The sequence below is a fragment of the Ranitomeya variabilis genome, chromosome 1 (genome assembly GCF_051348905.1).
Source record: "Ranitomeya variabilis isolate aRanVar5 chromosome 1, aRanVar5.hap1, whole genome shotgun sequence".
In the NCBI taxonomy this organism is placed as follows: domain Eukaryota; kingdom Metazoa; phylum Chordata; class Amphibia; order Anura; family Dendrobatidae; genus Ranitomeya; species Ranitomeya variabilis.
The window spans coordinates 1,026,486,462-1,026,504,449 of NC_135232.1; the positions used below are offsets into that span (position 1 = coordinate 1,026,486,462).

At 43.1% G+C, this 17,988-nt stretch overlaps 1 protein-coding gene across 4 annotated transcripts in view; it reads left to right on the forward strand.

The window, feature by feature from the left end:
• The window catches only part of SNX25 (sorting nexin 25), a 285,932-nt gene that overhangs the window by 224,941 nt on the left and 43,003 nt on the right, over positions 1 to 17,988 (forward strand). For all 4 annotated transcript variants that reach the window (XM_077279603.1, XM_077279604.1, XM_077279606.1 and 1 more), the window contains one exon: positions 16,887 to 17,018. In XM_077279603.1, coding sequence (XP_077135718.1) covers positions 16,887 to 17,018 — 132 coding nt within the window. The remainder of the gene's footprint in view (positions 1 to 16,886; positions 17,019 to 17,988) is intronic.

The following is a 17,988-nucleotide window of genomic DNA, read 5'->3' on the forward strand; positions in this document are numbered from 1 at the left end:
CACACACACACACATGCTAGTGAGATAGCGCCGCCTGTTGTCTTGGGGACACTCGCTTGGCAATGGGATAAATGCACACAGGCATGATTTTCTTACAAAAAAACAGTCTTTTTTTTTTATATATATATATATATATATATATATATATATATATATATATATCAGAATAAATCGCAACCTCAGGAACTTGGTAGTATGCAACAGCCTGAACACCGTCCGTGCACATTCGGCTCTACAGTGGAACCACAGTCCCTCACTGACCCCGGTCAGCATAATACGGATTACAGTCCGTTACCTGTTGGCGTCCATCACACAGGTTCCCGGATGCCTCTTATCCTCAGAGGCATCCCACAGGCGTGTCTCACTGACCCCGGTCAGTATCACTCACGGTTATCAGACCGTCCACTCCGGAGGTATCTCACAGGCCTCCTTGCTCTGGCTAAGACTAGCCAGCACTCACTCCCATATGCCAAATGCACCTCCATTACATAGCCCTAACCACTCTCAGGTACCCATCACATGGCTAGTCAGGTTATCGTGACATCACTGCAGGTCCTCGAACACACAACCATCTTAGGTGTTCAGACACACCTCTTTGGGTGGGTAGTGGGAATGTAAGTGACTGGACCCATCCATATCTCCAAGTCATCTGGAAGCCTTCCCAATGTAAAACAAATCCCCCAGCAGTAGATCTGCTGAGCAAAATGCCCAGGCGTCCATCACAGGGCCACCCATCTCTGTGATACATACCGCCCATTTATCACATACCAGTCGCCATGCCACAATATCTAATATATAAAGCTGAATGTGTGTATGTGTGTGTGTATGTATGTGTGTGTATGTATGTCCGGGATTGGCATCTGAACCGTCGCAGCTACAGGCACAAAATTTTGCAGTCACACGTCTGGACCCCGAGAGCGTCATAGGCTATGTTGTGAGGTGAAATTTTAACCCCGCGCTTTCCAATTCACCAAACAATTTTGCCCCTATCTACATAATGGGGAAAAAGTGAAAGGAAAAGTGTTGGAGGCGTCGCAGCTACAGGCACAAAATTTTGCACAGTCACACGTCTGGACCCTGAGAGCGTCAAAGCTATGTTGTGAGGTGAAATTTTAACCCCGCGCTTTCCAATTCACCAAACAATTTTGCCCCTATCTACATAATGGGGAAAAAAATGAAAGGAAAAGTGTTGGAGGCAAATTAACAGCTGCCAGATGTGAACAAGGGGGACTTAAAGAATGGAAGCCCCCCCCCTACTTTACGTAGGGAATATAGGGGGGGTCACATGGCCACACAGCCTCTAGAGCTGATTGGCTAATTCTGGTTGCTAACCAAAAGGGTATTTTTGGTATTTATATTTAGTATTTTATTGGGTAAATCCGGCCCCAATCAGCTGTTTTGGCGGTCTTTTAACGGCTGACAATTGGCTGTCAGTGCGTTGCCTTGCGGTCGCTGGGATATTTATGGCCAGGTACAGGCAGGTTTCAACCATTGTGAGGTACCGTGTGAAGAAAAGAAGACCCCACATTTCAATGGAGAACCTACTGCAGTAGGTCCTTGCGAGAGCAGCTGAAGATGACGGTGCTGCATGGCTTATGTCCTGTCTCACCTCAAAGCCTGCTACTTCGGCTCCTGAAGTCGTCTCCCATCAGCCGGATCCCAGCTCTGCAGCGCAGCCCCTGCCTTTACCTCCGTTATCTCCGCCGAGCCACCGCGGCAGCGCCAGGAAAAGGAAGCCCAGGACAACTTATTCCCCGTCACCGGCATCTCCCGCACTCAGCCATCCTTCTCTGGAGAGCAGCAGGAAGTCCCGCCTCCCTCCATCAAGAAGGTCCCGGAGCCCATCGCGTGATGCCCGGCGACGTCGCGAGGAGACGCCGCCCACGTCATCAGGCGCCGCCGGAAAAGCCGGAAACAGTCGCGGCCGGAAGAGTCTGTCGGTGAGAGCGCCAGTTTCAAATACCGGCTCTCCTCACTCAGCGGCTGCGGGCTTTGCCTTACCATCTACTTCCAGGATTATGCCAGCACGCGCTCAGGACCCGGAGTTCCTGCCTGCCTCATCCACGCAGGTGCGCTCGCCTAACATGGAGGGCTCGAGCGCAGGCTGCGCAACTGAGACGCCATCTGAAGACAGAAGCACTGGAAGGGGTGAGATTGTTGATCCTCATTTGTCTTTATTTAATTGTGATATAAAGCGCATTTTTCAGAATGTACTTTCTGAGGCCTTAAGCAGCGCTCTTACTTCTGGTCCCCATTCCACCCCTCCTATAGATCTGTCTGCATCTGTCCCTAAGAATGTTTTTAAAGAAGCTTTAACATGCGACTTATCTCCGTTAGGATTCCATTTGAGTTCCTCCACCAAGGAACTTATTTGGAACAACCATTACGTGGACCTGTTTTCTTTACTTCCTAGAAGAGAACAGCCGAGTAAGATAGACAAAAAAGATGACAAGCCTGATTTAGAGGATTCTAAACGTGCATTTAAATCTTTCAACAATTGGTTACAGGCATTTGCTATTTACTCGGCTGTCCTTGGTGAGAAGTCACCACATCTGTGTAGCAAATTGTTCCAACATATAGACATTATTTTGGAAGCTTATCGCAATTTCGGCGGAGTTGCTTGGCTTCACTACGATGAGGCCTTCCGCCAAAAGCTGGCGGTTCATCCCGAGGTCCACTGGGGTAGTAAAGACGTGGGTTTATGGTTACATTTAATGCTCCCTCAGAGACATTTTTCATCCAGATCCTCTTCTGCTCCCGTCACTAAGAAAGGCTTCTGTTTTGCCTTCAATGAATCTTCTTGTAAATGGAGCTCCAATTGCCGCTTTCGCCATGAGTGTTCCTTTTGTGGGAACACGCACCCCGCTTTCAAATGCTTTAAAAAGCAGTCAGCTACATCCGTGTCAAAGGAGTCTAATGGAAAGAGCACGGACACCAGTGAAAGTGGAAAATATGGTTTCATGGTTAAATCAATACCCAGACCGAATGAGCAGTAGCCTGCTTTTTAACGGTTTTTCTTTTGGTTTTTTCGTTCCCCCTTTCAAGGGGGCTGGATGCCAAATTGTTGAGAATTTACATTCGGTTGCTCTATATCCTGAGGTAGTAGTAGATAAAATTAGGAGTGAGTTGAATCTCGGGAGGGTAGCTGGTCCTTTTTCCTCCCCACCATTTGTCAATTTTAGAATTTCTCCATTAGGTGTTGTGCCGAAAAGAGATCCTGGTTCTTTTCGTCTTATTCATCATTTGTCCTTTCCTGCGGGTTCCTCTTTGAATGATGAGGTTGACAGTTCAGCCTGTTCCGTGTCGTACTCTTCTTTTGACAAAGCAGTTGACATTTTGCGGCACTTTGGTCAGGATGCCTTATTGGCAAAAGCTGACATTAAATCTGCATTCCGTCTTCTTCCCGTTCATCCCGACGGTTTTTCCTCATTGGGCTTTCATTTCCATGATTGTTTTTTCTTTGATAAATGTCTTCCAATGGGTTTTTCGTTATCTTGTTTTTACTTTGAAAGTTTTTCTTCTTTTTTGCATTGGGTTTTGGGAACAAATTCTCCTGGGGCGGGCATTTTACATTATTTGGACGACTTCCTGTTTGTAGGCCCCTCTTCTTCCCCTGAGTGTCTGAAGACGTTGAATTCTTTTGTTGATCTGTGTAGACATTTTGGCGTGCCTCTTGCTCACGAAAAGACTGTTTTGCCTTCTACAACAATTGAATTTTTAGGCATAATTCTAGACTCCTCTGCTATGGAATGTAGACTCCCTGATGAAAAAATCACCAAACTGCGTTCTGCTCTTTTTAAATTTATTTCCAAACCAAAATCTACCCTTAAAGAGTTGCAGTCTTTATTGGGCCTTCTGAATTTTGCCATCAGAATCATTCCAATTGGCAGAGCATTTTCCCGCCGGCTTTATGACGCCACAAGAGGCATTTCTGCTCCTAATTCCCATGTACGAATCGTTTCTGCTTTAAAGGATGACGCCAGGGTCTGGCTGTCATTCCTTTCTGAGTACAACGGTATATCTTGCTGGCAGACGCCCTTCACTTCTGCAGATTCTCTGCCATTTGTGATCTCTGTTCAGGCCTCCACGGGCTGCGGCATTTTATTTTTATCACATTGGATAGCTCAGGATTGGCCCCTCGCTTGGGTCTCTTCTGGTGTTACCAACAACCTGTTGGTTTTGGAACTCTTTTCCATTTTTTTGGGTATCTCTACTTGGGGTCCCCTTTTCCAGAAATCCAGAATTGTCATCCTTTCTCTTGACCCTGGTGTGATTTTCTCTATCAACACCTTGTCATCCAGAAACAAATGGGCAGCGAGCATCTTGAGACATCTGGTTCTGGCCTGCCTTAGGCAGAACATTTGGCTTAAGGCAAGCTCAGGCAGAAGTAAATTTCATTCCGCAACTGATGCCCTATGTGCACATCATTGGTCGACTTTTCGTTCGCAGGTTCCAGAGGCGGATACAGAAGAAACTCCTTGCCCTCATTTAATCTGGGATGTGATCTCGGTTTGATCCCGCATTTTATTAAAGAATCATTGTCTGTTAGATCATGGGCCAGCTACTCGGCCGCATGGTTCGCTTGGCTGAATTTTTGTAGTTTACATTCTTTTAACCCTAAAATGGCTGACGCCATAGCTGGCTTAAAATTTTCTGAGTCTTTAGTTGTTCAAGGTTTATCCTACTCTGCAGTGTCTAAATATTTAGCGGGTGTGTCATTTTTTCTCAAGTTTTTCGGGGAATTGCCGTTAACCTCATTTTTTCCAGTTAAACAGTTCTTAAAGGGCCTTAGGAAATGCACTTTTCAACCCGACACCAGACGGCCTATTTCTTTACCTCTACTTAAAGAGTTATGCTCGGCCCTAAGCCAGGTTTGTTTAAATTCTGAAGAAACATTATTGTTCCACACAGCCTTTTGTTTGGCATTTTTTGGGGCGCTTAGAATAGGCGAATTGGTTTCTGCCAATAAATCTCATCCGTCTGGTCTTAGGTTGTCCGACTTAAGGTTATTTGATGTTTTTTTCACACTATTTATTAGGAAATCTAAGACGGATCAGCTAGCCAGAGGGACAACTATCAAGATTGTCTCCTTTCCTGATCCATTCATTTGCCCTGTTTTTCAAATTGGGCGTTGGTTACATGCCAGAGCAATTGCTGACGGACCGTTGTTTATTCATAAAGACGGTTCACCTGCTACAGTCTTCCAATTTAACTTTATTTTGAAAAAATGTCTAAAAGCCATTGGCAAAGGTCATCTCAGAATCTCCTCTCACTCGTTTCGGATTGGTGCTGCGACTGAAGCTTCTAGGGCTGGCCTCTGTGATTCGCAAATTAAGAAAATTGGGAGATAGGAATCAGGGAGGTTTAAGCTTTATGTACGTCACAATTTATATGATTACTAATTTTTGATTTATTTCAGGTCCGGTAATAGTTTGGATAATCGGTCACTCTTTTATTTTCTGGGCACAGAGACGAGCTTCACAAAGGTTTTATACGGAGAATTTGTCCTTCGACCCATCCTTGGTCCAAATTTTTTGGCATGGTGTCCGTGGACTGAGTTGGTATAATTTAAATTTTGAGTTTCAGCACTGTATTGCTTTGTTTCCTTTTCCTGATTTAGTAATCTTTCACATAGGCGGTAATGATCTCGGAAAATCCAGAACACTGGATTTGCTCGCTAAAATGAGAACTGATATGGTTAATCTTAGGCAATCCTTTCCACTTCCGGGTTCCGTATTTTCCGAGATCATACCTAGGTTGTTATGGCAATCCCCTGATTCCAGCTTTATGGATAAAATTCGCAAAAGGGTGAATAGAGGCATGGAGAAATTTTTTCCTTTAATTAATGGTTTTTCTTACAGGCACCTTGAGCTTGAAGGTTTTTTACCTGGACTTTTTCGGCAAGATTCAGTTCACTTATCTAACATTGGTGTTGACATCTTTAATCTTGATATGCAAAGCATAGTGGAAAAATGGCTGTGCAGTGTGGGGGGGGGCCTCGCCTCTATGAGTCGAGGCTCGTGGGAAAATCGCCCAGTCTCTGGGTGGATGGTTTGGTGGTTTATGGAATATTGGTTAATTACTTGATTATTTATTTGGGTTTGTTTGTTATGACATTCTATGAGTTACCCAAAATAAACATCACGGCCTTATTTTCCACTATGTAAACTTTGTCGTGTATTTATTTATGTATGAATGAGGCTTGTGTTGCCATGACAGCGATGGCGCCAAAGAGTATATACTGTACAGTTGCTAAGGTGGGGCCCCGACATGGGATACTCACCACACCACCATGGGGATATGAACACAAACACAAAATGCGCCACACACTACCACGTGCTTGAACACATATACGACCCTCAGCACACATTTCACCACACACACACCAACCTCGCCACATAAAAGTCGAAACACAAAAGTCACCACTCAAAACTCGCAACGCGCAAAACTCGCTACATGCAAAACTCGCCATATGCAAAACTAGGCTCACGTAAAACTCGCCACACGTGCAAAACTCACCTCATGGAAAACTCCCCTCATGCAAAACTTGCACACACAGAAAAATTGCCACATGTACAAAAGTTGCACCACATGCAAAAGTTGCCTCACACAAAACTTGCACATACTCAAAACGCACCACACATAAAACTCGCCACGCGCAAAACTCGCCACGCGCAAAACTCGCCATGCACAAATCTTGCTGCACACAACTTGCTACACTAACCTGTCACATGCAACTCGACACACAAAATGTTGCTACACGCATGTCGCCACACAAAACTCATCTCACAAAAGTCGCTACACGCATGTCGCCACACGCAACTCAACACACACAACTTGACACATGAAACTCGCCCTAAAACACACACAAGTCTGGTATTATCCTTCAAAAATAAAAATCTGATTTAATAAGCTGACAAACTACAAGAGCAACAAATGTACCATATAGGAAATACGGCAGCTGTCAGTCACATGACCTGTCTATTATGTGTATGTGTGAGCTAATATATACTGCCAGGGGGGAGGGCTTCCTGTTGGCTGGGGATTTATCAGGCTGCCAATAGCAACCAATCACAGCTCAGCTTCTATTTTGCTACAGTTAATTAACCTGAGCTCTGATTGGTTAATATAGGCAACAAAGACATTCTCAGTATAACAAAGCTAATATATGTTGTGAAATTCTTCTATTAGCTTAGTTTTTGCCTTTTAATAATTACATTTCTATCTATTTGTTTTGTGGTTTTTGCGTGCAGAATAAATTTTTGTTAACACATTCTATTTAGCTAACAGCAGTCATTAACCCGGGCGAAGCCGGGTAGTACAGCTAGTATATATATATATATATATATATATATATATATATATATATATATATATATATATATATATATATATATATATATATATTATATATATATATATATATATATATATATATATATATATATATATATATATATATATATATATATAGTGCAATTTATCAATCTATATATGCACGCTCCTCAACATTAAAATTTTCAACAGCAGGATAGAAATCTAGTTATATGTTGAGAGAGGTAGAAGAAAGCGGACGTTGCACCATAGCAGCTAAGGATGCAAATCCAGGCATTTCTATCAAACACACAGGTAGATATGATGCAAAAAATGGCAGCAGGCCCAAAATTCAAGTGAACAAAAAAAGCTTAGCCTTTATTAAGCCATGTGGTTACAGAAACATTTCAGTTCCTCCTGGAGTTTTTTCAAGCTGTCTTAAATAAGGTTCTGGGTAAACTGAAACTTAACACATGGCCTAATAAAGGCAAAACTTTTTCTTCTCACTTGAATCTTCTGAGTGCTGCCATTTTTTGTATCCTATATGTTGCAAGAAAGATGGTCTTAAAGTAACTTTCCACATTCACAAAGCATGCACAATGCATAGTTTCTGGCACAGTTCCCAGCCCTTCATGTATGTAAAATAGCTGCCAGCTAGCACTTTGCTCAGTGTGGTCTGTAATCTGAGCCATCCCCCTGTTCTGGGCTCGTCCCTCTAAGAGCAGGTGGGAGTGTCTCAGACTACCAGTGACCAGTGTGCATGATGTAGCCTGCGACTAGCCCATGGTATCCTGCGCACACACACATACCGGTGACCAGTGTGCATGATGTAGCCTGTGACTAGCCTGTGGTATCCTACACACACACATACCAGTGACTAGTGTGCATGATGTAGCCTGCGACTAGCCCGTGGTATCCTGCGCACACACATACCAGTGACCAGTCTGCATGATGTAGCCTGCGACTAGCCCGTGTGTTGTGAATTCTGCTTTTGGGCTCCCTCCGGTGGTTGTAGGTGGTAATGCAGTTGCCCCTGAGTTGCAGCCCTGGTCAGGTGTATCTGCTGATTGCAGATCTGACTGGGGTATTTAGGTGTGCAGGATTCATTAGTCCTTGCCAGTTGTCAATTGTTGTTGGGAGGTGTAGGACCTCTGCCTGGTTCCTCCTGCCTTTCTGCCAAATCAGCAAAGATAAGTGTCTGGTTCTTTTTCCCTTTGTCACACATGTTGTGTGCTTCACAATTCAGTGCTATTCTTTGTGTTTTCTTGCCCAGCTTAGATTGTGTCAGTATTTTCTCAGTCTTGCTGGATTCTCTGGAGTGGCAGATATACATTCCATGTCTTTAGTTAGATTGCGGAACTTTTTGTATTATCTGCTGTGGATATTTTTGGAAGGGTTTTAATACTGACCGCCTAGTTATCTGTCCTATCCTTTCCTATTTAGCTAGAGTGGCCTCTTTTGCTAAATCCTTTTCTACCTGCGTGTGTCTATTCTTCTCTTACTCACAGTCATTATTTGTGGGGGGCTGCCTATCCTTTGGGGGTCTGCTCTGAGGCAAGATAGCATTCCCATTTCCATCTATAGGGGTATTTAGTCCTCCGGCTGTGTCGAGGTGTCTAGGGAGTGTTAGGCACACCCCACGGCTACTTCTAGTTGCTGTGTTAGTTCAGGATTGCGGTCAGTACAGGTTCCACCGTCTCCAGAGAAAGTTTCATGCGGCTCCAAGGTCACCAGATCATAACACCCGTGGTATCCTGCGCACACACATACCAGTGACCAGTGTGCATGATGTAGCCTGTGACTAGCCCGTGGTATCCTGCACACACACATACCAGTGACCGACCAGTGTGCATGATGTTTCCTGTGACTAGCCCGTGGTATCCTGCACACACACACATGCCAGTGACCAGTGTGCATGATGTAGCCTGCGACTAGCCCGTGGTATCCTGCACACACACACATGCCAGTGACCAGTGTGCATGATGTAGCCTGCGACTAGCCCGTGGTATCCTGCACACACACATACCAGTGACCAGTGTGCATGATGTAGCCTGCGACTAGCCCGTGGTATCCTGCACACACACACATGCCAGTGACCAGTGTGCATGATGTAGCCTGCGACTAGCCCGTGGTATCCTGCACACACAGACCTCACATCCAGCATGCCTTACTGGCCGGCACATGTGAAAGGTCTGAATCTAGGAGCTGACCAGCTTAGAGATGCCCTTAATCTGGTAGACTGGGACAATATCCTCAGAAATAAGAATACAGATAATAAATGGAAAATGTTTAAGAACATCCTAAATAGGCACTGTAAGCGGTTTATACCTTGTGGGAATAAAAGGACTAGAAATAGGAAAAACCCAATGTGACTAAACAAAGAAGTAAGACAGGCAATTAACAGTAAAAAGAAAGCATTTGCACTACTAAAGCAGGATGGCACCATTGAAGCTCTAAAAAACTATAGGGAGAAAAATACTTTATCTAAAAAAACTAATTAAAGCTGCCAAAAAGGAAACAGAGAAGCACATTGCTAAGGAGAGTAAAACTAATCCCAAACTGTTCTTCAACTATATCAATAGTAAAAGAATAAAAACTGAAAATGTAGGCCCCTTAAAAAATAGTGAGGAAAGAATGGTTGTAGATGACGAGAAAAAGGCTAACATATTAAACACCTTCTTCTCCACGGTATTCACGGTGGAAAATGAAATGCTAGGTGAAATCCCAAGAAACAATGAAAACCCTATATTAAGGGTCACCAATCTAACCCAAGAAGAGGTGCGAAACCGGCTAAATAAGATTAAAATAGATAAATCTCCAGGTCCGGATGGCATACACCCACGAGTACTAAGAGAACTAAGTAATGTAATAGATAAACCATTATTTCTTATTTTTAGGGACTCTATAGCGACGGGGTCTGTTCCGCAGGACTGGCGCATAGCAAATGTGGTGCCAATATTCAAAAAGGGCTTTAAAAGTGAACCTGGAAATTATAGGCCAGTAAGTCTAACCTCTACTGTTGGTAAAATATTTGAAGGGTTTCTGAAGGATGTTATTCTGGATTATCTCAATGAGAATAACTGTTTAACTCCATATCAGCATGGGTTTATGAGAAATCGCTCATGTCAAACCAATCTAATCAGTTTTTATGAAGAGGTAAGCTACAGGCTGGACCACGGTGAGTCATTGGACGTGGTATATCTCGATTTTTCCAAAGCGTTTGATACCGTGCCGCACAAGAGGTTGGTACACAAAATGAGAATGCTTGGTCTGGGGGAAAATGTGTGTAAATGGGTTAGTAACTGGCTCAGTGATAGAAAGCAGAGGGTGGTTATAAATGGTATAGTCTCTAACTGGGTCGCTGTGACCAGTGGGGTACCGCAGGGGTCGGTATTGGGACCTGTTCTCTTCAACATATTCATTAATGATCTGGTAGAAGGTTTACACAGTAAAATATTGATATTTGCAGATGATACAAAACTATGTAAAGCAGTTAATACAAGAGAAGATAGTATTCTGCTACAGATGGATCTGGATAAGTTGGAAACTTGGTCTGAAAGGTGGCAGATGAGGTTTAACAATGATAAATGTAAGGTTATGCACATGGGAAGAAGGAATCAATATCACCATTACACACTGAACGGGAAACCACTGGGTAAATCTGACAGGGAGAAGGACTTGGGGATCCTAGTTAATGATAAACTTACCTGGAGCAGCCAGTGCCAGGCAGCAGCTGCCAAGGCAAACAGGATCATGGGGTGCATTAAAAGAGGTCTGGATACACATGATGAGAGCATTATACTGCCTCTGTACAAATCCCTAGTTAGACCGCACATGGAGTACTGTGTCCAGTTTTGGGCACCGGTGCTCAGGAAGGATATAATGGAACTAGAGAGAGTACAAAGGAGGGCAACAAAGTTAATAAAGGGGATGGGAGAACTACAGTACCCAGATAGATTAGCGAAATTAGGATTATTTAGTCTAGAAAAAAGACGACTGAGGGGCGATCTAATAACCATGTATAAGTATATAAGGGGACAATACAAATATCTCGCTGAGGATCTGTTTATACCAAGGAAGGTGACGGGCACAAGGGGGCATTCTTTGCGTCTGGAGGAGAGAAGGTTTTTCCACCAACATAGAAGAGGATTCTTTACTGTTAGGGCAGTGAGAATCTGGAATTGCTTGCCTGAGGAGGTGGTGATGGCGAACTCAGTCGAGGGGTTCAAGAGAGGCCTGGATGTCTTCCTGGAGCAGAACAATATTGTATCATACAATTATTAGGTTCTGTAGAAGGATGTAGATCAGGGGATTTATTATGATGGAATATAGGAATATAGGCTGAACTGGATGGACAAATGTCTTTTTTCGGCCTTACTAACTGTTACTATGTTGCTGTGACCTGCATTTTAGGGGGTGAGTGATGAATATAAAATTTCAGATTGAAACTTAGTGCACTTTTTTTTTTTCTTTTCAAAGTAACCAGTAATGAGTGTAAGAATCCTTTTGCTCGATCAATGGTGTCCATTAGTGAATATGTCTCCCAGTGGGGACTGTGCAGAGTGATACTGACCATGTTTACATCCTTGAGAAAGGAACCGTTTTTCTCATGTGCCATCCGTTATGTCTCTGTGTTACATCAGTTTTCATCGTGCAAACTCGTATGATTTACATCCAATTTTCATAGGTTTGTCATCTGTGTGTCTATTTATTACATCCATGTGACATCTGTGTGCGATCACCAAGAGAAAAATTGGTGAACCCTATTGAATGACAAGAGTCAGTGTGCTATCCAAGCAAAAATCGGACAGCACATGTTCAATTTATATGCTCTGAAGTAGGTAGACTATGTGAACTTTTATTGATGCAAACAATGGATCATTGAAAAACACACTGAATCTTCCATGTTTTTATCCTTTTTATAGGGATCCCAACAGACTTTAATGGCTGGAATAAATCTGCAGAACAGAATAGGACATGCTATGATCAGTTTTTAAAGGGAATCTGTCAGCAGGGTTTTGCTATCTGAGGACATCATGATGTAGAGGATAAAACACTGAATTCAACGATGTGTGTCTTATCAGGCTGTGTACTGTAGTTTACTTACAATGAAGGCTTTATCACCAGGAAATTATCATTGCTGTGACTAGCTGGCGCTTGAGCCCTGGTCCGACTCCACCCACTCCTGTGATAAGAGGTTCACTGTCAATTGACAAAGTACATACAGAGCCTAGCTTTCTCAGCTCTGCTACATGCTGCATCTAAGAACTCTTGATTATGTCACAACTGCTGCATCCAATAATCTAAGTGATACATCGTTGGCTTCAGCTTCTCTTTGCCTACATCAGGCTGCTCTAAGATGAGGGAGCAAAAACCTGCTGACAGATTCCCTTTTAAATAGATGTGTATGTGAAACTGAATGGTTTCATGTCCTGTCTGAGAACAGACCCGGACTGCACACGGATGTTTACATGGTGAATTACATGTTTTATTTGTACGGATTCCCCATGAACACTCGCCGCTCAGTGAGAGTTTGACCTTTATATAACATGGCCTTCATAGGGAGAACATTATGTGTGAGGCCGGCATATTAGATAGATGGGATATATGTGGGGGACCAATTATTTTCATGAAAAGTACAACAGTTATATTATACTGTGAAATGGCTGCTTGTGCCGTGACCTTTCACCAAAGGAATAAAAAGTGCTGTATAAAATAGGGACAGTGTCCTGGAATGTGTAAGTGCAATACTGCAGGCAACTGACAATAATTACAATGAATTATAGACCATTCTTACTGTAATTTTTTTTTAAATTTATATTTAAATATCATGTGTAGATTCTATGTGTTAGAAGGCAAGAAAGTCTGCAATGGCATTAGGTTGCTCTGCCTCAAAGGCTGATAACTGCAGTAGGTGCCGCACGGCATAATCCTTGGCAATGACCAAATAAACCATAATGAGTAGCCATCATTTTAATGTCTATTTCAGAACTCAGTAGTCCACATGAAGAGAAGCCATTTTGTGATATAGCTTATCGGACTGATCATTCTCAATTCACAGGTGAATTCTGTGTTTAGTGCTGACAGATTGTTACATTACTGAGATGGGAGATGACATCTGCTACTGATGAAAGTCTGTGAAGTAGAGGAGGGAGGAGCCAGAGGCAGATCCCGCCCCCTCTGGTCTGCATAGAACCTCATCAGTACCAACTGTCCTCTCCTATGCAGGCCGGGGGAGCAGCTCTGCCTCCAGCTCCTCCACCATCACCTCCTCTTTACGTAGGAGATGATAATTACTACTGATAAGATTCTCACTAATGTAATCATCCGTCTTCACTGAATACAGAATTTATCCATGAATTGAAAATTAGGAAAATGAAAGATCAGTCGTGGTGGAGAAAGAAGCAGAATTCTCTGCTGTGATATATTACATGGCTGCTTATTTTTATGTGTACTAGTAGCTTATGTAATAAAAATGTAAGTGATTGATTGTTAACCTTTAAAGGGAAATTCATCATTATGTCATACCCCAGACGAGAAGCGTGTGTACAGTGCTGATTCAGCCCTTACCTTGCATTTATCCTGCCTCTCTCCCTATTCTCCACCCATTGCCTGCCTCCTGTCTTTGACTGACAGGTCAATGAAACCTGAGAGACTAAGTGTCAGGAGGCATGCAGTGGGCAGGGAATAGAGAATCAGGAGAGGTGTAAGTGCAGGCAGCGACCACCCGCTGTAAGTGCAGGCAGCGACCACCCGCTGTAAGGGCAGGCAGCGACCACCCGCTGTAAGTGCAGGCAGGGACCACCCGCTGTAAGTGCAGGCAGGGATCACCCGCTGTAAGGGCAGGCAGGGACCACCCGCTGTAAGCGCAGGCAGGGACCACCCGCTGTAAGTGCAGGCAGGGATCACCTGCTGTAAGGGCAGGCAGGGACCACCCGCTGTAAGGGCAGGCAGGGACCACCCGCTGTAAGTGCAGGCAGGGACCACCCGCTGTTCTTTCAGCTTTATTACATAACATTTCTACTATGGATTTCTATAAGAAAGCATACAAGTATTCACTAAAATCTAATGGCTCACAGATGTTCTCCGTTAGTTGACCTCATCTTCTCTATCTGGCCCACACATAGTTACATAGTTATTAAGGTTGAAGGAAGACTGTAAGTCCATCTAGTTCAACCCATAGCCTAACCTAACATGCCCTAACATGTTGATCCAGAGGAAGGCAAAAAAAAAACATGTGGCAAAGAGTTACTCCACCATGGGGAAAAAAATTCCTTCCCGACTCCACATACGGCAATCAGACTAGTTCCCTGGATCAACGCCTTATCAAGGAATCTAGTGTATATACCCTGTAACATTATACTTTTCCAGAAAGGTATCCAGTCCCCTCTAAAATTTAATTAATGAATCACTCATTACAACATCATACGGCAGAGAGTTCCATAGTCTCACTGCTCTTACAGTAAAGAATCCGCGTCTGTTATTATGCTTAAACCTTCTTTCCTCCAGACGTACAGGATGCCCCCTTGTCCCTGTCTCAGGTCTATGATTAAAAAGATCATCAGAAAGGTCTTTGTACTGTCCCCTCATATATTTATACATTAAAATAAGATCACCCCTTAGTCTTCGTTTTTCCAAACTAAATAGCCCCAAGTGTAATAACCTATCTTGGTATTGCAGACCCCTCAGTCCTCTAATAACCTTGGTCGCTCTTCTCTGCACCCGCTCCAGTTCAGCTATGTCTTTCTTATACACCGGAGACCAGAACTGTGCACAGTATTCTAAGTGTGGTCGAACTAGTGACTTGTATAGAGGTAAAATTATGTTCTCCTCATGAGCATCTATGCCTCTTAATGCATCCCATTATTTTATTTGCCTTTGTAGCAGCTGCCTGACACTGGCCACTGAATATGAGTTTGTCATCCACCCATACACCCAGGTCTTTTTCATTGACGGTTTTGCCCAGAGTTTTAGAATTAAGCACATAGTTATACATCTTATTACTTCTACCCAAGTGCATGACCTTACATTTATCTCCATTAAAGCTCATTTGCCATTTATCAGCCCAAGCTTCTAGTTTACATAAATCATCCTGTAATATAAAATTGTCCTCCCCTGTATTGATTACCCTGCAGAGTTTAGTGTCATCTGCAAATATTGAAATTCTACTCTGAATGCCCCCTACAAGGTCATTAATAAATATGTTAAAAAGAAGAGGATCCAATACTGACCACTGTGGTACCCCACTGCTAACCGTGACCCAGTCCGAGTGTGCTCCATTAATAACCACCCTTTGTTTCCTATCCCTGAGCCAGCTCTCAACCCACTTACACTTATTTTCCCCTATCTCCATTACTCTCATTTTATGTAACAACCTTTTGTGTGGCACCGTATCAAAAGCTTTGGAAAAGTCCATATACACTACGTCCACTGGGTTCCCTTGGTCTAGTCCGGAACTTACCTCTTCATAGAAGCTGATCAAATTAGTCTGACATGAACGGTCCCTAGTAAACCCGTGCTGATACTGGGTCATGAGGTTATTCCTCTTCAGATACTCCAGACACCTCCATGACAAGTGTAGAGTTTGCTTCATCTTTGTTCTCTAGCTTCTGTATCCACCCCATCTCTATACAGAAACACAAATTAATTCAGACTCCAGACCAGGCACATAAATGAAGGCTCCAAACTAGAATTTTAGACTAAATGCCGTCCCTGAACCAAACCATCTAAATAAATACAGACCCCAAACCTCCTGAACTATTAAACTTTTGAAGAAAATGACAATTCCATCCTTGGCTCTGTGAACTGTTGCCTATAGGATGGAAGGTAATAAGGTTTCCAGCAGACCACCCACCCTGATGTGCCCATACCTTTTCCCCATTGTGGTAATACTTTACCAATAAGCTCGGGCCTCTCTCCCTCTTTGAATCCCAATCAAATATAAGACTGTGTACACATTTGTTTTTTGTCGCAGAAAAAATCTGCTGCAAATACAAGAATGTTGGCCGGAAAAACACTGAGTAAAATATGCAGTTTTGCGTATGTTTTTTCTTCATTAATTTAAATGGGTGAAAAACACTGAGTAAAATTGACATGCTGCAGATTTTGAAAAATGCTTTTGCTTTCTTGTATTGCTGTTTGGGCCTTCAGGGATGGCTGCACATGGCGGCTTTGCTGTAACAGTTATCAGCACAATAAAGCACTCTTGTGAGCACTTTGCATGGACGACCAAGGCTCCCACGTTATAATCCACCATTGCACATATATCATGATATACAGTGTGTCCAACCTATAGCTGTTTAATGTGGGCATGAAATAACTTCAGTGTGTAGTTAGATCCTGGAGTTTTGTGTTACACCTTGTCACCGTCCGGGCAGGAACTGTTGGGGAGATGGAATCCTCAAAATATTCGCGTTACGTGGCTGTGAACATACTCGGCATGCCCTAAAATGTCATTATTTGCCTGCTACTTGTGCATAGATTGCTGCAGATTTTCTGACTCCTGATAAATAATCTCCCGCATATTCTCCATAGCTAATCATGGTCTTCTGCGGAAATGTTTGATATTTCAGATCATCCAGTTTGATGACATTCTGAGTAACCCATCATTCAGGGAACATTTTAGAACGTACATGGAGAGAATCGATAAGAGAATACCAATCAGTTTCTGGGAGTCTGTGGAGTACCTGAAAAATGCAAATAAGGTACAGAAATGTGTCTGCATGTTTAATCCACCGTGGTAATCACTCTAGCTGAATGGCCTTAGTTAGGTTTTTTCTTTACCTTGGCTGGTTCTTAGTAAAAAATAAAAAAAAATAAAAAATCTACTGGGCTTTAAAATGTTTTTAAAATTTTTTTATTAAATGCCGTGGGAATCGGTAAAACCAGGTAGAAGTAAAGGCTATAGAGTAGTAAAATAACAGTTGCTTGTTCACCTGCTTACAGGGCTAAGGGGGAATCGCCAGAGCAAGTCATTACAGTGACCAAACTCGTAAAAGGGGGTCTGTCACCCCCATATTCAGCTACTTTGAAGCTAGCCCCTATAGAAAAAATCATAACAGTAATCTACATATTCACTTTTAATCCATAAATAAATGTGGGCTCTTTGATTCGCCGTTTCACCCTCCGATTTGCAGGTATAGCACTGTCCCCGAGCGTGCTTGATTGATAGTCCCTGTTTCTTGCACACTGACAATAGAGGAGCCTGGTGGCACGCTCCGTGCCAGTGCTCGAACGCTCTGGTCTCCAGCTCCTCGCTAAATATACCTGATGCTCTGATTTCCATCTCTTGCAGTCTGTGCCAGCCGCGCAATACACCATAGCACTCCCTGTGAGAAATCTAGGACTTTAATAAAACCCAGGGGCAGTGTGCTGGATATGCAAATTGGAGGGTGTAACTGTCCACCAAAATGCCCTCATTTGCAAATTGATTAAAATTGAATTTTCTGGCAACAAAACTAAAATATATGTGAAGTGGTAAGGTTTTTATAGGGGCTAAGTACTCTATTTAAATATCTAAAGGGGTTATCTGGGACTTTTGTAATATTTTCTGTCTTAGGAGGCTAAAAACTTACAGGCAGGTAGTTGCTAAACCTGTGTGTTCTGCCCAGCAGTGCTGAGCACTAATATCTGCTGATTCAGAGCGGTCACAGACCGCTCCTGCTGCCAATTGTA